This window comes from Nannospalax galili, unplaced genomic scaffold (genome assembly GCF_000622305.1).
Source record: "Nannospalax galili isolate Female #2095 unplaced genomic scaffold, S.galili_v1.0 scaffold17, whole genome shotgun sequence".
Classification (NCBI taxonomy): Eukaryota; Metazoa; Chordata; class Mammalia; order Rodentia; family Spalacidae; genus Nannospalax; species Nannospalax galili.
This window is the reverse complement of record NW_008342276.1, coordinates 3,215,430-3,238,217: the sequence shown is the minus strand read 5'-3', so window position 1 is coordinate 3,238,217 and position 22,788 is coordinate 3,215,430. Positions and strand designations below refer to the sequence as shown.

At 42.3% G+C, this 22,788-nt stretch overlaps 2 protein-coding genes across 2 annotated transcripts in view; one reads left to right on the top strand and one right to left on the bottom strand.

Moving 5' to 3' along the window:
* The first annotated feature begins 13 nt into the window (after positions 1-13).
* The window catches only part of Ext1 (exostosin glycosyltransferase 1), a 299,125-nt gene continuing 276,350 nt past the window's right edge, over positions 14-22,788 (top strand). Inside the window, exon 1 of the mRNA XM_008837966.2 lies at positions 14-1,605. Within this exon, the coding sequence (XP_008836188.1) occupies positions 644-1,605 (962 nt within the window). The 5' untranslated portion in view covers positions 14-643. The remainder of the gene's footprint in view (positions 1,606-22,788) is intronic.
* On the bottom strand, positions 54-875 carry LOC108491083. The gene has a single exon (XM_017799353.2). It carries the CDS (start codon positions 508-510, stop codon positions 115-117), a length of 396 nt encoding a protein of 131 aa, XP_017654842.1. The 5' UTR covers positions 511-875; the 3' UTR covers positions 54-114.

Genomic DNA, 22,788 nt, shown 5'->3' with positions numbered 1-22,788 from the left:
CGGCCGGGCCGCCGCGCGCCCGGGGAGCCGGCTCCGAGAGCTCAGGAGTAAACACCGCCGGAGTGTGGGAGCCGCTGCAGAAGGGAAGAAAGAGACATGCAGGGATTTGTGAGGTTACGGCGCCCCAGCTGCAAGATGCACTAGCCGGCTGAACCCGGATCGGCTGACTTGTTGGAACCGGAGTGCTCTGCACGGGAGTGTGGATGAGTTGAAGTTGCTTTCCCCGGGCTCGCTTTCCACGCCGCCGAGAGGAATCCGAGAGGCGAGGCAGTCACTTCGTCTTGCCATTGATTGGATATCGGGAGCTTTTTCTTCCCCGCTCTCTTTCTTTTCCTCCGTCTTGTTGCATGCGAGAAAATTACAGTCCGCTGCTCGCGCGTCCTGGGTGCGAGATAGCCAGCCCCGCTCTCTCCCGTGCACTGTGCAGCCCAAAGATGAAAGACCGAAGGGGAGAAAGTTAAAGAAATCGCCCACATGCGCTGGATCAGTCCACGGCTTGGGGAAAGGCATCCAGAGAAGGTGGGAGAGGAGAGTTTGAAGTCTTTACAGGCGGGAAGATGGCGGACTGGAGCTGAAAGTGTTGATTGGGAAACTTGGGTGTTTCTTGTGTTTATTTACAATCCTCTTGACCCAGGCAGGACACATGCAGGCCAAAAAACGCTATTTCATCCTGCTCTCAGCTGGCTCTTGTCTCGCCCTTTTGTTTTATTTTGGAGGCGTGCAGTTTAGGGCATCGAGGAGCCACAGTCGGAGAGAAGAGTACAGTGGTCGAAATGGCTTGCACCAGCCCAGCCCGGATCATTTCTGGCCCCGCTTCCCGGACGCTCTGCGCCCCTTCTTTCCTTGGGATCAATTGGAAAACGAGGATTCCAGCGTGCACATTTCCCCCCGACAGAAGCGAGACGCCAACTCGAGCATCTACAAAGGCAAGAAGTGCCGCATGGAGTCCTGCTTCGATTTCACCCTTTGCAAGAAAAACGGTTTCAAAGTCTACGTCTACCCGCAGCAGAAAGGGGAGAAAATCGCCGAAAGTTACCAAAACATTCTAGCGGCCATTGAGGGCTCCAGGTTCTACACCTCGGACCCCAGCCAGGCGTGCCTCTTTGTCCTGAGTCTGGATACTTTAGACAGAGACCAGTTGTCACCTCAGTATGTGCACAATTTGAGATCTAAAGTGCAGAGTCTCCACTTGTGGAACAATGGTAGGAATCATTTAATTTTTAATTTATATTCCGGCACTTGGCCCGACTACACCGAGGACGTGGGGTTTGACATCGGCCAGGCGATGCTGGCCAAAGCCAGCATCAGTACTGAAAACTTCCGACCCAACTTTGATGTTTCTATTCCCCTCTTTTCTAAGGATCATCCCAGGACAGGAGGGGAGAGGGGGTTTTTGAAGTTCAACACCATCCCTCCTCTCAGGAAGTACATGCTGGTATTCAAGGGGAAGAGGTACCTGACAGGGATAGGGTCAGACACCAGGAATGCCTTATATCACGTCCACAACGGGGAGGATGTCCTGCTCCTCACCACCTGCAAACATGGCAAAGACTGGCAAAAGCACAAGGATTCTCGCTGTGACAGGGACAACACCGAGTATGAGAAGTAAGTGGCTGGGCTGGTGTCCTTTGAGTCTCAGCCCTGGGCCCTGCTGGCTGCTTCCGTCCAGGTGTGAGGCTGGGGGATGCAGTGTGGGGACCACTTTGGTCTAGGTGTGAGGCTGGGGAATGCAGTGTGGGGACCCCCTTGGTCCAGGTGTGAGGTTGGGGGATGCAGTGATGGATCTTCCTTGGTCCAGGTGTGAGGTTGGAGGATGCAGTGTGGGGACAGTGCTTTTTCTTCTTGTTCTGAGCCTGGGAAGGGAGCAGCCTGGTTCTACTGTGGGGCTGGAAGCTGGGGACAGAGTTTGAGCTCCTCAGGCAAACTGGAGTACTTTCTTGAGCCAAGTCGGTGACAGTATCTCCCTGTTGCTTAGAAAGCCTTTCAGGGACATGTGTCTCCCTTGCATTGTGGGAGTCTAATCAGACTTTGTAAACTGCACCTCACTGAGGGGTACTAGAGGATACTTTTGAGGGTATCTGGAGACCTGGAGAGGCCCTCATCTCCCTCAGCTCACAGAGGCTACTCCTTTTATTTTGGTTACTTTACTCATGATCGTGGATAGCCTGTTCTCCATGGAGTTTTGTAAGTTCAAATTTTCAGTTTTCTCTAAGCCTTAGATTCTTGCAGGGATATTTTAATTATTACTAAACTTGTGTGACTGTCACCCTCCTCCATGGTATTGACTTTTATGTTGACTTTTATGAAGGGAGACACTATGCTTGTTTGGGCCGGAGGCCTTGCATGCATGCATGCATTCATTCATTCATTCATTCATTCATTCATTCTATACATGCCCTGTCTTCTTAGAGAAACTTTAGAATCTGGGCCTCAGGCCCACTGCTGTAAACTCCCCTTGCTAATTTAGATTTTCTTTTCTTTTAGTCTTTATCTATTTGCATATAAATGCAGACTGTTACTCTTTGAATGGGCATGAGATGCCTCCTTAGCCTCTGTAGTGTGAAGAGTTTTGTCTAGTTGCTAAGTAACTGGGTTGGTTACTTTGTAGCCCTTTCACTCTTCCTTTTCCTCTTCTGTGACAGTCACTGACACAAATTTCAGGTCAAAGCTAGACTGGCCAGTCAGTTTCCTGATAGCTAGGGTGAGTGCCCCAGACTCTCACTGGGCAGGGAAAGAGTGAGTGAGCACCTAACAGTGCATTTCCGCTTTAGGCCAGTTAAAATCCTGAGCAGCCTTGTGCTTCCCAGGGAAGGAAGGGGCACCTCTTACCGAGTACAGGAGGAACTGGCAGACGTTGGGAGAGTTTGCAGTTTATTCATGAAATGCAGAATAGGGGAAATGCTTCTTTTAAGAGATCGAAACAGGAAGGGGTAGGATAAGAAAGGGGCCCAGAAATGAAAGGTTTGTTGTCTGTGGATTTCCTCATTTACTCTTGCCTTTGTGGGAGTGATTGGAAGGGAATTTAAAGTCCTCCAGGCCTGATCATAGAGAGTGAAGAAGGAAGTATCAGGCACTTGGGGTTCTGCTCCAGAAACCTTTTCCCTTTTAAGCATAAGAAAAGCTGGAGGCTAGGATCAATTGTGAATCTATATTTCACTCTTACTCGAGGGCAGTTACGTGTGAATATTGGGTGCAGTTTTAATGGAATAAAATTTTTTCATGAAGCACTTTTAAACTATTGTCAGAAATAAACTGCTTTGCTTAAACATTTGCTTTGACCTGTTCCTGTGGGTGCTTGTAAGAGAAAGTGCTTATAGCCTTGAGGAATCTCTTTGTTTAGTGTGTGGTAGAGTAACTGGAGGTGAGATGAAGTCTATCTCATGGTGTCTTCTAAAGCAGTCTTACCAAATTTCAGAGAAAGACTGTGATTCTCTTCATTCTGAAAGAACAGGAGCTGAGATTTCACCGTAGGAAACCTGACTTCTGTATTTGATCCCATAAAACAATCATATCTTCCCTGTGGTCTTCTTCCCAATGTAAATATTCAGTCCCTACATTTTCTGCTGAAAGGAAGCTTTTGCTTCCTAGAGATCAGGAATGGAGAAAGGTGAGGTTGCTCCATTTCTTTGCAACTTTGTTTTGCTGATTAAATGTAATTAATTTCTGACTTTCAGTGATTGGGCCAAGATATCTGACATCTATGCTCTAGTTTTGATTTATGTTTAAAGACCACTCCAGGGGGTCAGGGCCTCTGATAGATGGTATCCTTTTGGAAAACTGACATTTAGAAGGAAAGCAAGTTTGCTCTTTCTTCTGTGCAGGGTTTTCTCTTGATTTTCTTTATGTTTCCTTTTACATCCCTTCCAGCCCTAACTGCTTAATAGGACAGGCAGGTCCTGCCAAACCTTCCCATTCACCAACCTGGAGTACCTGGAGTTTTGTTTAACTCCTTACCCTTGTTGGATTATCAGAATCTTTATTCTTGAGAATTGGTACTTGCAAACATTACTGCCTTCTGCTTTTGACTTTGAAACACATGATGAAGTGAATGCAGAGATCTGGAAGCAATGTGTTAGCGTAGCAGTCAGACATATATTGCACTCTGGAGTAAGAGCAACTATTGTATGCTTTCTAGAAGTTTCACATCTGGAGGATGCAGAACTCCTGCTTTCTGATGTTTCTAGAAGTCTCACACTAATGCCTTCTAGAAGTCTCACATGGGAGGGGCATGCAGAACTCCTCAATCCCATTGCTAACTGTCCCAGGGCTTTGAAGAGGACGGGAAAGCTGAGCAGCTCTGTGGAAGGGGTCAGCTCCGTGGAAGGGGTCAGCTCCGTGGAAGGGGTCCTTCCTTTCAGGTTTGGCTTGTTGTATGGACTCATATTGAGTTGATTTCCACCCTGGTTTTATGCTGTTTTCAGGGTGCTCTAACATTCATTTGATAATGGCTTGTAAAAATAGGATCAATTTTGATCTACTTCTCTTCTTTATTAACAAGTGCCTATGAAAAGGCCTTGATTTAATTTGCTCCAGCAATAGCCACATACGAGTTTGCTTTGGATTTGTGGGATCTGATAATTAGATTGAAAATGTATGGCATCATGGTCAAGTTAGGATAGTGTAGAATGCAAGCACATTTCTTAACTCCAAAAAGAGTTGCTTTTTATTTCTTACACTGTGTGATGATGTAGACTCAAAGGGTTGAGGACTCTGGTCCCACTTGTGTTTAATCAATCACACATGGGTCACAAAGGCATGGAAGAGCCTGTGGAATGAATGGATACCTTTTGTGCTACAGAAAAAAAGTTTACCATGAAAACTTTGGTTTTCAGGATTATATTAAAACATCCATTTTGATGATACTCATAGTTTTTATCAGTTATATATTTTAACAGATGTAGATGACCCCAACTAAAACAAGTCACTGCCATTATTAGATGATCTGGAATGAAGCCTTAGGGAAATTCTCTCCGTATTCTATGCTTTGAGCTTCTTAGGCGCCTTTACACAATTATGGTGTCTTTGCATGAACTCCACAGTTCCAATCCCTTAGAAGGTCATTATTATGGACTTTAGGTTTGGCTGTCTTAAATAGAAGAGAGGGGATTTGAAATGGTTTCCACCTTTGAGACCATCCAAAGAAAGCAGTGGTGATTATTTTTCAAGCAGTTCTGAAAACAGTCAAGAGACCGTGCAGGCCTTAGGACATTTCCCCTTTCCTGTGTTTGCTAACATTGTACCCTATAGGCATGGTATCTTTTTTTTTAAAAACAAAACAAAACAGCATTGTGTATGTGTGTGTGTGTGTGTGTGTGTGTGTGTGTGCTTGAGTGTTGTGTGTGTGTGTGTGTGTGTGTGTGTGTGTGTGTGTGTACATGCACAGTCTCACCCATGGAGCTCAGAGAACAAGTAGATTAGTACTCTTCTTCCACTATGTGGGTTCTGGGGTTCAAACTCAGCTCCTCAGACTTAGCTGTAGGCAAGTACCCCTCATTTACTGAAGCATCTGGCCTTGTTATCTTTAAGTGGAGATAATCATTCATTTCATAGGAGTAGAAACTAAAGGATGGCATATTTTAGGGACCAGTCAGAACTCTGATGAGCGTCAGGATTAGCTTTAGAATGTAGGCCTTCTGGAATTTTCTTAATCTGCAGTCTTCCATTTCTGCAAATACTTTTGGATGTTCTCAGCCTCCAGGCAATCCACATTGGTGCTGGTGAGATTTATCTTGGCCTTCTTTGGGAATTTGATGAAAACTTTCCAAAGAGAGAGACAGGCAGGCAGACCGGAAACAACAACAACAGAACAACATATGCAAATACAATTTGTCATAAAGCCTTCATGACTGATATATCAACATCCTCAGACTTAGAACTCTTGCAGTGGGGCTCATGTCATGGTTTCCCTTTATTATTAATTAAGTTGGGTGGGTCCCTGAAACTGCTTAGCTTAATTAGTTTTTTTGTTTGTTTGTTTGTTTTTAAACCTCTCTGTTTGGCATTAAGGGTTTAAGGAACTAATCAAATTGTCCAAACAATAAGTTGAATTCAGATGCCTTTATAGCAGAAAGAAAATGTGCTTAAGATAGTCATGAGGCAAAACAACTTTTGTTCCTTTCCTCCATTATCGTAAACTCTATTCACAGCCGCTTTGAGCAAGTTCGTGATCTAGGCCTAAACCTTCATTAAGTGTTTTCTTCACAATGAAAACTGGGAATTGTAAGTCACAGTTTCAAATGTAAAACATTAGCATGTTTCTCTCATAGTTGTATGGTTATAAAAAGCATTTCTAAAATAAATCTTATGAGTGCAGATTAAAAATAAAGGTAGAGCCAGCCCTGTGCTAACTTATAAAGCTGACAAGTGTCTTCTGACAGTGAGATTCTAGTTCTCTCTGAACCTGCTTTCTGCAGAGCACCTGAAAGCTTCACAAGAATCACCAAGTAAAGGTTGGGGTGTTACATGTTACTTCTGGATTATTTGCATTTTGATTGAGTCCTGGGTAGGAAGTGAGAATGTGCAAAGGAATCTGTTATCTCAGCTCTGGGCCCACTGAATTACCTACAAATAATGGCCCACTGAGAAGCCATGTTTGACACAGCTGGGTGACACAGGATTGACAGAAGGGGACATACTATACCCTCAGGTGGCTGTTGTTCACTTCCATCCTGGAGGATCTACTTCACAGAGCACAGGTCTACAAAACCCTGTCAGTAATTTGAGTGTGTCAGTGTCACACCAAAGGTTGCATTGGGTAGGGCCTGGCTATTTTGCCCACCACTCGTTTGCAGGGTATTTTAGTGTGTTGTATCTATGTGTAAACTGAAGCCAGTGGTACTGAAGTGGGTTGTCTAAGCTTCCCAGCTTGTAAGTGGTTGAACTTGGGCTGCAGCCCAGGCTTTCTGGCTCTCAGTTCTCTGTCTTCTCATCAAAGCTTGCTGCTATTTCTTGACATTCACTTGTCATGTCAGCACAGGGTATCAAAACGAACCAGCTCAGGTGAAGTGGTCATCAGATTCTACAGTCTTCAGACATGACCATGGCAACTCTTCTTTGATTTAATATAATGACTAATTGTTTTTGTTTAAGATTCCTTCCACCTTGATGGAGCCCAGAACTTGGCCTCCTTCCAAACTGTAAGATTTTGTTGAGTGCTTGTTAATTGCATTTACCTTTTTTATCTCATTGAAGCCTTCCAACAAGTGAGTTGTGTATCCATTTCACAGATTAGAATGTAGGGGAAAACAGTCAGCGAGTCACATCGGCGAGTCACATCTTGCCAGCTCGTGGTCCTTTAACCAGGGGCCTTAGATTCCAGAGCTAGTTCTCTGTTCTTCAAAATGTTAGCACCATAACAGAGCCAAAATTTCACTTGTTTTACAGGCTAGTCAGGTGTGTGTATATTAGATGTTTCAAAAATTGTTTTACTTTATACACATATTTTTCAAGGAAAGAATTTGGCTTGCATACATGCTGAAAGATGGGCCTTAAATCTGACATTTAGACTCTGAACTTCTTGAACAGAAGGTTAAGGAATACTGAAACCTGGACTATATGGATTCTGTTAGTTCTTCCCTAGACTCTTCAAAATGAACTTTGCTTTCACTGAAAACCTCCTGTAGACTTTACTTCTGGAATTATAAGTGGACCCCTGGGATAAGGACTGGAATGACAGTTGTCCCAGGTAGAAAGAAAGAAGACCTAGAAAGAAGACCACTAGAAGATTCTGTTTCTGGGACTAGACACCAATTGCTCCCAGGACCTCAGGCTCTGGAAAGAAAAATAATGTTGCTGCCTGGAGTGCAGCCCAGGGGTAGAACCCAGAAATCCCAGGCCCACACAGTAAAACTGTACTTCAAAAGTTACAGAAATGGAACTGGGGAGGTGGCTCAGTAAGAATGAGGAACTGAGTTCAGATTCCTAGTCACCACTAAAAAGCCTGGAATCTCAGCATGGGGGAGGCAGAGAGACTTTTTGGTCATCAGTGTAGTGTGATTGGTGAAATTCAGGTTCAGAGACCCTGTGTCAGAAACTAAGGTGGAGAGGCCATTGAGAAAGACACCCAACATTGACACGGACCTTTCCTCTCTGTACTCACTTCTACACACTACATACACGCACGTGCATACACATTATAAAAGCTGTACATCAGCAAAGTGATTAAATTTTATTTCTAATCCCATTATAAGAGCTAGGCAGTATTAAATTTTAATGTAGACAGTCTTAACATGTCATACATATATATGTGCTGTTTTATTTCTGCATGCCCAAATAATTTGTCTGCCTATATTATTTACTTAATGGTAAGTAAATCTCAACTTCCTCATTTGTGAAAGTTACCCATGTGTTGGACCTGGGGCTACCTGGGGCTACTGCATTGGTAAACACAACTTAGCTTTTCTGCTGACTACTCTGGTCTATCTGTTTAGTGAGGTTGAAATCAGACCTACTGTACTTTTGAAAAATTTTTTCCCCCTGACAGTATCAAAGAGCCTTTTACTGCCCTACCAAATGATCTTGACAGTGAGATTTAGAAGACACGATTAAAAAAAGTCATAGCTGTATCATAGTTTAACCATTTATATTATCTTGCATTATTGTAGGATGAATTTCGCTATATTTTGTCCTTGCTCCTTGATCAAGGTCTCTTTTTCTAAACAATGGAGGACTTGTCCTTCCCACTCTCCCATCCCTCTGGGGTGGTAGTGTTTTTAAGGTGCTGCTGAGCAGCCATTTAGGGAAGTAGCCTTCATTACAGCTTAGATAAACATTGTAGGTGTTAATTGGTTCTGCAGGGGGTCTTTGAAGCTCCAGGCTCTGTTCTCTTTGAAGTTTTGTTTTGGCTCCAGCCAAACCTCCCTGGTTTCTTTCTGAGCTGGCAGCCTTAGACTTTTCCCTCTAAACACTGTGCTTCCTTTCTGGAAATCTCAGGATCTGCTCACCCTACCTGAGGGAGGTGTCCTTTTTTTAGCAAGGTATATCAGTTAGTCAAGGCCCTTGCTTCTCTTTCCCTTTGATTACTTACTCCATGGTCCAGGGGATTCACCCCACAGATTCCTCACCACTGGACATTCAGGTAAGGAATGCTTAAGTGTAAGTGCACTATTCTAAATGACTGAAAAACCCGGCAGAAAACAAAGCGAGCCAACAGTTTATATCATTATTTTCAAGAATTAAAAAACTTTTTTTGGTAGTATAACTGCTTTTAATAACATGAAAGATTTTCAGTGATACACATTCCCTTTTGGGGTGTATCTGTTTGTCTTACATGAAGCCTTAGAAAGCAGAGACTGGAAAGTAACTGATTCACAAGGATTCCAACACTAGGTTTGTAATTTCTCAGCCTCAGTTTCATATCTGGAAATGGAGATTATGATACTTGCCTTATAGGGTTATTAAGAGGATCAAAAGAGGTAGAGTGTGTGTGAATATAGCTTGTAAATGCTAACATGCTCTCTAGGGTGGCTGTGTTATTAAAAGCCATCTTCCTGGCATTGTCTAATCAACTGTATAGTGGCTCACTTAGTTTCATAACTGGCCTCTTTTTAACTAAGTCTCCAAAATAACTCCACTCATCTCTTTCTTGAAACTTAATTCCCAAGCACTTGTGTTAGGTGCTCCTGTAAAGTTTAGCCATTGCTGGGCTGTGAAAAGACCTGCATGAGGTCTTCAAGCTGGAGCTGGCCATATGCCAGGGTTGAGGTGGGAAGGTGGAGTGTGGCCTCAGGTGCAGCCAGGCACTTCCTTGCTCCCATGTCATCTGTGTTCCCTGCTCTGGGAATGCAGGCCATCTTCTTTGTATATACCTTTACTGAAGGTGACATGTCGAGAGATATCTTGTATGAATGGAGCTGTTCCCCTTAGCAGCCTCCTTAAGCTGGCTCAGCAGGCCATTAGGTTACAGTGACAAACAGAAATCTCTCAGACCACCCCAAATCACAGGATTTATTGTAAGGGGACATAGGACACACTAAACTGAAACTGCTCTGTTAAGTTTTCAGAACACAGTACAGTAGTTGGGACAGGGTCTTTTGTCTCTTCTCTGTCTGTCTTTGTGCTTGTCAACCACCATCAGTCTTTCCTGAATGTTCTTGTCCAGGTCCTACAGGAAACCAGTCCGATTGCCTTTTCCAGTGACCATTGCTCTTGCCGTTCCCGTTAGGCTGTGACTTGGGTGTGGTGGGGACCTGATCCGTGGATGGACTACAATGTCATATTTCGACTCTTGGTTTAAGTGGGCACCCTTTTGCAAACACAATTTGTTTCTTGGAATTGGAGACTGTGGTTAGGGGAAGTTGGCTGTCGCAGATACTATTAAAGCCATATCCTGTTGGTACTTATGTATATGAACCCAGTTGATATCGACAATAGCAACAGCTGCTAATATTTGAGGGCGTACTGTATGCTGAAAAGTAGACAGTATCTTCTTTAATCCTTTTGAGTACTTAGCGGGAAGGTACCCCTTTTATCTTCACTTTATAGATGAAGAAACAGAGGCAGAGAGTCTTTAAAGGAGACCTACCCAAGGGCACCCAGTTAGGATATAATAAAGGAGGTAGTCTAATTTCTCAGCCATAGTACCTCAGTGCTTTTGGACCGTCCTCTCTGTTACCAGCAAGACTGCACTCATGTCGCCTGTTTGATTGATGGATGGAGTATCACTTGGGTTTCTCTCCTAGAATTTATCTCATGAAGTTTACTTTAGAGACACAATTATTAACGAGTTTAGAAATCTGGTTTCGCAGCTATAGTAGATTAGAAGCAGTAAATTTAAAGTTGAGAGTGGGATTCTTGCAAATAGATCTGGGAAAAAGGGACAGCTGACAGTGCAAAGTGAAGAAGCCTGGCATTTTACAGCTGGCCCGGTGCTTCAGAGTGTGTCCTCATACTGTGCCTCTCCGTTCTAGCACACAGCCCCTTGCCTGTCACCCAGTCAAGTTTCAGTAAATATTTGATAAGCTATAGTGTGGTTTAGTGTTGACCCTGAGGCATCAGTTGTATATACCATCCTTTAAGAAAGTGGAAAAACAGGAGGCTGGAGAGATGGCTCAGCAGTTAAGAGCACTGACTGCTCTTGCAGAGGACCTGGGTTCGGTTCCCAGAACCCATATGGCAGCTAACAACTGTCTGTCACTCCAGTTCCAGGGGGGCCCATACCGTCTTCTGATCTCCGTGGCTATTGTACAACATGGGTGCACTGCGTGCATGCAGGCAATACACTCATACACATAAAATAGAAATAATAAATAAAATATTTTTTTAAAAGAAAGTGGGAAAACAGTCCATTTTTATAACTTATTTAATCCTATGGGTGATACAAAAATATGTTGGTGCTAGCAAGAATAAGCTGTCCATTTGAAAATTTGTCAGCCAAGCCAACCTTAGCACATTCCCCCAGGGCTCTGAGGAGAGACAGGGTCTCCTTTGGTTAGCACTGGGTTTCTAGTGCATGTGTAGCTAACTCAGATTTCCTGTTTTTATGGCATGTATTTGTACTTTCATTCAGAAAGCGTGGTATTGTGATGTGAGTGGGCCGTGCTGGCTAGTCTTGATTAACTAGTGCCCACAATGACTTGGGCCATAGACACAGTAAAGAGAATGCCCTTGCTCTGCAGTTGGCCTGCCTGCCCATGCCCAAGATCAGGGCATATGGAATTGAGATTTGGAGAAAGGTAGTGCCCATGAAAGAATAAGGAGATTTGTCAGTTACTGGTAGGCATGTTGAGGTATATACCACCCTTATTCGTAAAGTGGTCCAGGATGAGAACTGATGGGTGGAAGGGTAGAATGAATTCAGCATTTCTGAGGTACATTGCAACATCCTGATACATCATGTAGTCATCTGTATCCTGCTGGAAAAATGCCACCCCAACACCATCCTGCTGGAACATGCCCTGGGGCTTCTCATTGGTAGTTCACATGTTACCAAGGCTGTTGGTCCAGCTGTGCCTGCTTCCCCATCCTCATTCCATCCCCAGGGCAGAGCCATACCCCTCCTCCTACTCCCTTTCGGGACACTACACCTCTCTTTCTGGAAAGCTGCCACTCTGTTCTGTCTTACTTCCTGAGTCACTTCCTTAACTCCTGGTCTGAGCCTCGCTGGAATGTTTCAGTTACTCTGCTGATTACCGTTCATTCAACTGTGTTTCCTTTGTTTCTCTCCAGTAGATTGCACTGATCTTCAAGGAAACAGTCATGGAATCATTCATATTTTCGTTTAAAATTTTTATTTATTTCTTTTAATTAATGCACACATATTTACTGAGTGACTATCATATGCAGACACCAGATAGTCAAAGTTACATGCATCTGACTCTCTAGAGGTACAGTCTAGTGGTTGCAGGCTGATGTCATGCAAATCACACCTTAGAAGATGCTAGATGCTTTGAAGAGAAACAACATTATAGAAAGTACGGTGGCCATGCCCTGTGGCTGTATAGTCCTTCTGGGAGTTTCTGAGAGTGGATCGTGACTCCAGCTGTTCAAAGGGCCAGACTCTCTATTGATGAAATTCCTGGTGTCTGAAAAGACCAGCAGGTGTTTTGGAAACCTAGTGACACTGGGGCTAGGGGAAAGTTTTGTGGTTTTAAGTATGGAGGGGAGAAAGCCTTCTTGGGAACATAGCCTGGGGCTTTCTCACCATCATCCCAGGAGAGCCCAGCACTAACCTCACTGACTTGTAGTGACTTTAGTTGCATCAATTAATTTAATTTACAAACTTTTATTTATTCTTAAATTTTGTGTATGAAAGAAACATGTATACATGTGAATACTCATGTGTGTGGGAGTGTGCACGTGTGGAGGTTTCAGAAGATGTTCTTTCCTTCCATCTTGTTTGAGGCAGAGTCTCTGCTGATTGCTGCTTTGTACCCCAGGCTGGTCCTTCCGATTCCAAGGATTCTCTCGTCTCTGCCTCTCAGCTCATCATAGGGAATACTGGAATTGCAGACATGCATTAGTGTGTCTGGCTTTTCATTTGAATTCTGAGGATATCAACTCAAGTCTTTATGTTTGCATGGTAACTGAACCATCTACCCAACCCTAGTGGCATCAATTAAAATGAAAGTTATTTTTAGTTAGCCGCTGAGAATGTTACCACCATTGAACACAGATTCAAAACACAGATCTGTGGGTCTCACTTTCTTTGATCTGCACCATAGGGCTTCTGGTCTCTCCTCCAAATTCGTTTTGCCCATTTGATGATTCTTCCAGTTTCCCTTTTGTTTTTAAATGGGAAAAATTCTTTCAATAAATTTTTAAAAAGGCATTTTCTCCTTTTTCTTTTCTTTTTTCTTTCTCTTTTTCACTGCTATGTTGGATGTGAGAGTCAGAAAAACCAAATTCAAATGAACTGAGTGAGGTTTTGGTGCATGCACATCCTAACAGTTTATTACTACATGAAAAGCTATGATGGCCTTTAAAATTTTTTTTCATTTTAATAGTCTTTAGATACTGGGACTTTTTCCGCATTTTAATTGCAATCAATTTTTCCCTTCAAAGTTTGATTGAATAAAATTTCCGGCTTACTTTTTTTTTTACTCAGGTTATATCTAAGCCCTGGTAGCTGGTACTAAAGCACTGTCCCAGAGCACACAGAAGAGTAGAGCTTAATAGAGCTATCAGGCTTCTAATGAATTCATGTGGAGATTTATTATTCAATTAAAAAGCAAAGGGAGAAGAAGGCACCTTATTGCTGTTCCTGCTGGCCTCCATTTCTGCATTAGAATCTGTAGGCCGGCTTGTGAGGACCTTCATCTGGCCTACTGCATTGAAGTTCTCAAGGTGTCTAGAAGAATGGATGATGCAGTATAGTGCAGTTACTTCAGCTCTTAGTAGGTCTTAAAAATTGTCTTGAATTTGGTGACAATCATATGACATTTGATTATGTTTTATGTTTATCCAGAGATTATTAAGAATATTTGCCAGGGGGCTGGAGAGATGGCTTAGCAGTTAAGAGCACTGACTGCTCTTGCAGAGGATCTGGGTTCAATCCCCAGCAACCACATGGTAGCTGACAACCCTTTGTAACTTCAGTTCCAGGGCATCCAACACCCATTTCTAACTTCCTCAGGCATTGCATGATATGGGTGTACTTACACACATGCAGGCAATACCCTTATGCACATAAATTAAAAATAATAAATCCAATACCTTTTAATTTTTTTTTGGTCTTTTTGAGACAGGGTCTCCCTGTAACCCGAGCTGTCCTGTAGACCAGGCTGGCCTTGAACTCACAGAGATCTGCCTGCCTCTGCCTCCCAAGTGCTGGGTCTACAGGCGTGTGGCACCAATACCTTTTTTTAAAAAAAGAATATTTTCCAAAATTATGGCTGGGTATATCTGAAGCAATCTGAAAATCCAGTCAGAGAGAATCTGATACTGAAATGCTTTTGCTTTGTTGAGAGGCAGAGAATAAATTGTGTGTTTATGTATGTGTGTGAAAACACTATTTCTTATCTTGCAGGCTCCTTTAAAATTCACATCACATTTAGAAAGCTACCTTTAAGCAGCACCTTTTATGATGACTGCATTTTTAAGTATTCAGGTGTAATGGTGTAAGCCTGTCAATGTAGGGCTGTCATCTTTTATTGATTCAAAGAGTGGAAATGGTTAATATTTTTTGTATTTGTAGAGTTATAGTACATGTTTTTTAAAAAGATGAGCAGTAATTTACATTAAGATAAAATTTAACTACCTTGGTGTTTAATACAGTTGAAAGGTGGGAGCAATATTTTCCTGCACTTATTTTAGATAGCTCCATGTCTAAGCATTAAGTGCCAAAATAAATAATAAGTTTCAGTAAAAATAAGTAAAGAAATAAGTACCTTTAAGTTCAAACAAACAAACAAGCAAGAGATGGTCTGGGAAGTGTTGTGAGGATTGGAGCCAATTCAAGTCTCAGTTTCTCTCCTACTGTTCCTGCACAGAGACCTGTCAAGTCTGTCAAGTCTCTAAATAGTATAGATCTGTATGTTGAAAGTGTGCTAAGGGAGTGGGGGTCTGGTGTTTGACTCACCTTAAGTAGTCATGGTCAGATAGTTTCCTTTGGAGAGATGAGCAGTACGATTATGGAAGTAGCCAGGCATGGTTGGTACATGCCTATGATTCCAGCACCAAGGAGCTAGAGGCAGGAGGATCAGGAGCTGAAGGCCAACCTGGGCTACATAGCCACACCTGGTCATCCCTTTCCTTGCCCCAAAAGAAAGTGATCTTCATATGTAGTATTTGTCTTGCATGGTATATATAAGAAATTAGCAATCCTGGGGCTGGAGAGATGGCTCAGCAATTAAGAGCAATGACTGCTCTTGCAGGGGACTCGGGTTTGATTCCCAGCACCCACATGGTGGCTAACAACCATCTGTAACTCCAGTTCCAGGGGATCTGACACCTTCTTTTGACCTCCATGGGCATTGTGTGATACCAGTGCACTTATATACATGCAGGAAATACATTCATGCACATAAAATAAAAAAATAAGTAAAAGAAAACAGAGATCCATAGAGGTGGGGCAGCTTGCTCAGCATTGTAGATAGTAGTGACAGATTTGAAAATGGCATACACATCTCTCAACTTCAATCTGAGCACCACATGGAGGTTATACATACAGGTTCTGGATACTGGAAATTTGAATCCTAGTGGTGGCCCTGTCACTAGCTTTCAGACCTATGGCTTCTCTGTTTTCATGTTTTCACATTTGAACTGGGGATAATAATTCCTACATCATGGGATTGCTATTGTAAGGATTAAATGGACAATAATAATAAACATCACATGCTTAGAATGGGGCTGGGTGCATAGTAAATGCTCAGTAAGGAACCTGTCATTATTTGTCTGTCCCATTAAAACCACATTAGACTCATAATTTCAGACTTACCATTTATGTGTGTTTATCATTGTTTTCATTTCAATTTTTGCTTTTGACCTGTTTACAGCTCATTACAATTGTAGTGTGCAATATGATACAGTAGCTTGCCAGTCACAGAACAGCTCCTGGTGGTTTGGCAAGTGCCCAGAATTCCAACCACCTGTTGGAACTGTTGCCAAAATACAGAAGATTTTCATTTTCCGGAAGTGGTTTAGCCTAGACTGCCAGTCGTCAATATAATTTATGTTAAAAAACAAACAAAACCCCCTCATTTTATGAAGGAATTTGAGTTCTCACCATTTCTGTGAATCTGAGCAATACATAAGTATTATTCCTGCCTCTTGATGAAACATTAAAATGGGGTGAGAGCTATGACTGTGAGATCACTTGAAATGACTCTTGGAAATAAACCAGTATGTGACCGAGAAGGTAAAACTAAATTTTTTCCCCTCCAGCAATCCAAGTAGCCAAGTGAGAGATCCCATCATTAGTAAACCAGAAAGGTTTAACAGGAATAACTTTCTGCTTTCAACAATTTGCATGGCTACTAATGACTGACCACTCCTTTAGGATGATTTAGGATGGTGTTATCCATTGTTGCAGGCCTCTGTGATGTCTCAGCTTGTTATGTTTAAGAAATGTGCACCTGTCCTTGGTGAGAAACTTAACAACAGCTAAGGTGAAAGTGAGGGAGGAATTTCTAGCCTGTTTTTTGAAGCTCCAGGAGCATTCAGACACATTGAAACTTCAATTTTCATTCTCTCCCTAGAGACACTGCTTCAGTTACGAACAAACACATTGTAAGAGCTTTTCTGTAATACCCATTTTCCACAAATCCAGATGTGATTCCTGTCGTCGGAGTCCACATTATAGGAGGCTTTGCTGTCACTGAGTCAGCTCTGTGCCTGGAACTTTACCATGTCAAAAAAAAAAAAAAAATCAAGTTGGAACAAGATTATATTCTTGTTATAAATCATATACTCATATGGGTGTTAGCTGCATATGCTTTGTAAGAAAGGACTCTGGTGAGTGGTTCACTAAGTGTAAGTAAGGTGATACTTTCTTGCTCTCATCCCAAATTTGATACCTCTTGGCTCACAACAAGGAGCAGGGTGTGTGTTTTATGCACAGGAATGATTTTGAGTCTATATTTGTATAAAGAGTATGTAACCCAAATCCAAGTATCTCTTTCCTTTGAGAATATTCCAAGGCTAGTGTTAGATACGGTTTTATGTCAAGAATCAAGAACCAAGGGGCTATTTTAAAAAGTACTTCTTGTTTTGAGGGGAGAAGTATCTCCCTTTCTTGGTCCTATGATCTCTCTGTTTCTCTCTCTGGGGTGTGTGTGTGTGTTGTGTGTGGTACATGCATGTGAATGTGTGTTGCTACGGATTGGTCAGAAGAGAATGTAGGGTGTCTTCTTTGATCACTCTCCACCTTATTCTTTTAAGACAGGGTCTCTCTGAATGAAGCTCACCATTTTGGCTAAGCTGGGTGACCAGTGAGCTTCTGTGATCCACCTGGCTACTAATGCTGGGGTACAGGCATGTACAGTCAAGCCTGGCTTTTTATGTGTGTGCTGGAGATTTGAACTCACGTCCTAATGTTTGCACAGCAAGTGCTGAGCCATTGCCCCATCCCTGTCTAGGGTCTCTTACTGCCTTATCCACAAAATAGAAATTGCCTGTCTTCTAGGAAGCTCACTTGGGTATCAGTGTGAAAAAAAACACCAAATTGTATTTTCAGCCAACTCACTTAATTAGATGAGGCGCATTCAGTTTTTTGGGCTTGCCTCTGGTAGCAGAAAACACTCACTTTTGGAACTCCTAAGCACGGTGGCCTGGGTGTTTTTTCAGTGTGTTCTATTCCAGACGTGGCATAAGATCTATCATTTGAAGCCTGTCATTTTGGTCCCCCTTGGGGGTATAAAAATGATCTAGTGATTTTTCAGATAGCAGAGCACAAGTCAGCAGGCCATTTGGCTTGCCCTTCAGCCCAGGGCATTCCTTGTTAATCACCCACTTCATCTGCAGAAGCTTCTATTAAGCATTTCTCTGGCCACATGGAGCAGGTGAGATGGTAATCTCATAGGTTGGTTCCAACATGTGTGGAGGGACTCTGAAGTACTTCCTCTCTCCTATTTGCTCATCCTTTATGGTTTTAGGGGTGCAGCAGGCCTGCAGGCTTTCTGTTTTCTTCTTGTGCCATTGGGACCCAGTGAATTCTTGGATTTAGACTGATAACGGCTCACCTTTGAGCCGTTTGGGGGCTCATACAACTTCGGGACAAAGCTGACTCATTTTCCTTTGAATCCCAGAGGCTGGTCTTCTGGTGCATTAGCATGCTTGCTAAGTGCTTAGTAAAGGTTATTACACTTGACTAGCTTTTTTAGTTGTTTCTTTTTTTTTTTTCTGTAGAGCTGGGGATTGAACTTAGGCTTCTAGACAAGTGCTCTACCACTGAGCTATATCCTATAGCCTCATCTTTTTCTTTAAAAAATTAAAAAAAAAATTCTGGAATTCTGTATATGTGTGTCTGTGGGTGGATATGTGCACATGAATGTAGGTACCTATGGAGGGCAGAGGTGCTGGATCCCTTTGGAGCTATATTACGGGTGATTGCAAGCTGACATGGGTACTGAACATGAACTCAGGTCCTCTGCAAGAGCAGCATGTACTCTTAATCACAGAGTCATCTCTCCCGTCCTAGAATCAAAGCAAAAAGCAAGACTATGGTAAATTCTAGACTGAAAAAAAAATCTATTTAAAAATATATTTTAGGGGCTGGAGAGATGGCTTAGTGGTTAAGAACACTGGTTGTTCTTGCAGAAGACCCAGGTTCAAATCCCAGCACCCACATGGCAGCTAACAACGGTCGTTCTTGCAGAAGACCCGGGTTCGAATCCCACCACCCACATGGCAGCTAACAACTGTCTGTAAATCCAGTTCCAGGGGATCCGACAGCCTCTTCTGTCCTCTGCGGGCATTGCATGACACGGGTGCACTTACCTACATGCAGGCAATACATGTATACACATAAAATAAAAATAATAAAATGTTAAAAAAAATTTAAGAAATATATTTTAGTGTATGTCTTTTTCACATTTACTAGGAGGACAGACTGAAAAAAAAATTAGGTTAAAGTATATAGCACCTCTGTTCATGGTACACAGATGTGCCCAGGAGACCTTTTCTTTTCACCATTTGTCTCCAAATAGATTTTCATCCCAAAGTTATTTGGATATTCCTCTGTTTCTGAATGCTGTCTTATGCTGGTGATAACCTCCAGTGTCAGTTAGCTCCGTGAGAACAGGAATGGTGTGTATTATTTGTTTATTTATTTATTTTTTTTGAGTCTGTTTCCCTGGCTCTTAGCTTATATTGGATCCTGACGAAATATTTGTTGAATGAGTGTCTTTGGTCATGGTGGCCTGTTAGTGTAGAAAGAAAGATTTTAGAGCTGATTTGTTGAACTCTTAATATATTATTTTTAATAAACAGCCCAAGGGATGCTGAATAGAAAAAGTAAATTTAGAAGAGATTATTTTTGCTCCCTTGAGGTTCAAGATAATAGGAATAAAATTTGAGATTTGCTAGAATCAGATGACGATCTGCAGCTTTAAAATAACTCCAGCCTTTGTTATTTCAGCCACAAGTAAGTTCCTGGCTATAACTGTGTCATATCACAGAATATTGCATTATGGAATGTGACCTGCACGGTGTTGTCTAAGATGGGCAGTAGTTCTTGGTCAGGTGCTGTTGGCATTGCTTTGAAGCTGGCTTCAGTTTAAAGAGGAAGCCTAAGGAGGGCGAATCCCTGGAGTTCTGGCAGCATCCCAATACAAGACTCCTTCCTCATTCCTTTGTTACTTTGGCTTCTCCCACTGTGCTCTTGGGACCACTTCTGGTGAAGAGCACTATATGCTACACTCAGCCAACTGCTGTGGGGGCTAAACAGCTTTCTTAAGACTTCCTCCCATACTGTCAGCCACATATGGAGGCTCAGAGATGTAATCCTGTGGCATTACCCACCAGGGGCATGGGTTCCACCGGCTGGCCACAGCTTCCCAGGTAGGTGCCTTTGTTCTTTTCTACACTGGCACCTCTGCCCATCCTTGACAGGGGTGGGTTTTGCATATCTCTCTGCTTCTTCCTTTTGGCTTCTCTCTTTTTAAAAAAAATATTTATTATTTTTATTTTATGTGTATGAGTGCATTGCCTACATCTATGTGAGTGCATCCGTGTCGTGCAACGCTGCGGAGGTCAGAAGAGGGCTTCAGATTCCTCCGGAAATTGAGTTAAGGATGGTTCGTAGCCGCCATGTGGGTGCTGGGAATCGAACCCGGGGCCTCTATAAGAGCAGTCGGTGTTCTTAACCATTGAGCCATCTCTCCAGCCCCCTAGCTTCTCTTTTATCAGTAACTTTCCCTCTCTCCACTGAAGGCTTGTGGTAGTACACATGTGTGCCCATCCCAGAACACGAACACACACATTCTCTCTCTCTCTCCCCCCCCCCCCCCCCCCCCCAGCTTATCTGATATCAGGCCGACTACTGCCACTCAAGCCAAGCTTTAGTGTAAGAGTTTGCATCTCAGAGCTGGGCATGAAGGCTCACAACTGTAATCCCAGCATTTGGGAGACTCAGGCAGGAGGGTCACCATGAGTCTGAGGCTAGCCTGGGCTAGAGTGAATTTTTTTTTTTTTTTTGAGACAGGGTCTCCCTGTAGCCCCAGCTGGCCTGAAACTCACTCTGTAGATCAAGCTGGCCTTGAACTCACAAAGATCTGCCTGGCTCTGCCTCCTGAGTGCTGGGATTAAAGGCATGCACTACCATACCCAGCACTGAAATTTTTGTCTCAAAGGAAAAAAAAAAACATTAATATCTAAGGAGTTGGATTTTACATTGAATTCTTTTAAAAATCTTTAAAAAAATGAAAAAAATGTTTATTATGAGTGTTTTGCTTGCATGTATGTAAGTGTACCACATGTGTTAGAGCCACTGGAATTGGAGTTGCATATAGTTGTGAGCCACCATGTAAGTTCTGGGATCCAAACCTAGGTCCTTTGCATGTGGATGCTGCAAGAGCAGCCAGTGCTCTCAACTGCTAAGCCATCTCCCCAGCCCCTACTTTGAATTCTTAAAGAGAAAGTGATGCAGAGATTACAAAGATTACAACATAAACCACAATTTGTTGAGTGTTGTAAAAAAAAAAAAATCTAGATTGCAGTACTTACACTTATGAAAAGTTTCAACTTAGAGAAAGTAAAAGTTGCCTGTAGTGTTTTGTATGACCTTTTAAGTTTGGTGATTGTTACTTCTTGTCTGAGCAGATAGTATTTTCTTGAAAGTGGAATCATTATATATAGTCTTCTGTGATATATATATATATATATATGTTAATAAAGGGAACAGAAAGTTTTCACCAGTGTAGATTCACATTACAGTACACCAATACTGACAGCATTCTTTTGTCTATTTTTGGTACAGAAGATGGTATCTCTCTATATAACCTGGTAAGGCTTCGGTAACTAAAACATAAAAAAAACAAACAAAAAACCCGAACAAAACAAAAAACCCCAGCCTATTAGTTTACAGTTTGTTAAAAATCACTTAATTGTAGATTGAGCCTTGTTCCATGCTAACATGTCCAGCTTTCTCCCTCATTCTATTTTAATAGCTATAAAGTATTTTTCTATGAATACAGTACTCTGATTTGATTCTAGTAAGTACAATTAATGAGTACCAATTTTTATAATTCACCTCCATTTCCATTTTTTTTTCTGTTTCTTTCCTTTTTTTTTTCTTGAGACAGGGTCTCCCTGTAGTCCCAGCTTGCCTGAAACTTGCTATATCGCTATATAGACCAGACTGGCCTTAATCTCACAGAAATCTGCCTACCTCTGCCTCCTGAATGCTGGGATTAAAGGTGTGTCCCTCTATACACACAGCTCACTTTGAATTTTTGAGAGTAAGTTTTTTTTTAACTTTTAAAAAATATTTTATTATTTCTATTTTTGTGTGTATGTATGAGTGTATTGCCTGCATGTATGTAAGTGCACCTGTGTCATGCAATGCCTGGGGAAGTCAGAAGAGGGTGTTGGAGTCTCCTGAACTGGAGTTAATGGGTGGTTGGTTGTTAGCCACCATGTGGGTTCTGGGAATCAAACCCAGGTCCCCTTTTCAGCCCCTCTAATTTGTTTTAAGCAAAATGAATTTTATTTTTTGGGGGGTGATTTTTGTAATTTAATGGCCATGTTCTCAGTTGCTCATGTCTGTTCTATAAAGACCTCTTTTAAAGGTGCAAAAGCCGTAGGATATTACTTTTTTAAACAGCAAAATAAATGATTACTTTTTCCATTTAACCAAAACACCAAAGTATACTAATCAAAGACCGCCAGTCTCATGGAAAGAAAGAAAGGAAATCTTTCCTTGAGTTAGATTACTGTGAAATTCAGAGTTGCAGAGAATGGCAGTTGAGGTGTTACCCCTTAAATCCCTGTGAGTGATGGTATAGGGATAGACTTGGTAGAGAGAGGGTTGCAGACCTAGTTCCTGGCTGCTTCAAGTTACTTACTGCAGTGCTCCCAAAATTCCTGTCTATTTTCTGTCTTAGCAATAGGGAGTACAAATCATAAGTGGACCAGGGCATAAGTTGGTCTTATTATGATTTGATCAACAACAAACAAAAAACAAAAGTAGAGGGGGAAAATCATAAGTGAAGGAGTCACATTTTTCTTATCATGAAGTACAAATTCTGCATGCTGAATTTTTACTTTCTGATTAGAGCCAGCAGTTGAACAGAGATGTATATTTCTTTGGGGTAAGGCAGAAACTGTCAAATTTTAGTTTGCTCTCTTTCTGGGCTTCCCTGTGTTGCCATCCTCTCCTCCCACCCTCCCACCCTCCTTCTCTCCAGCCCTCCT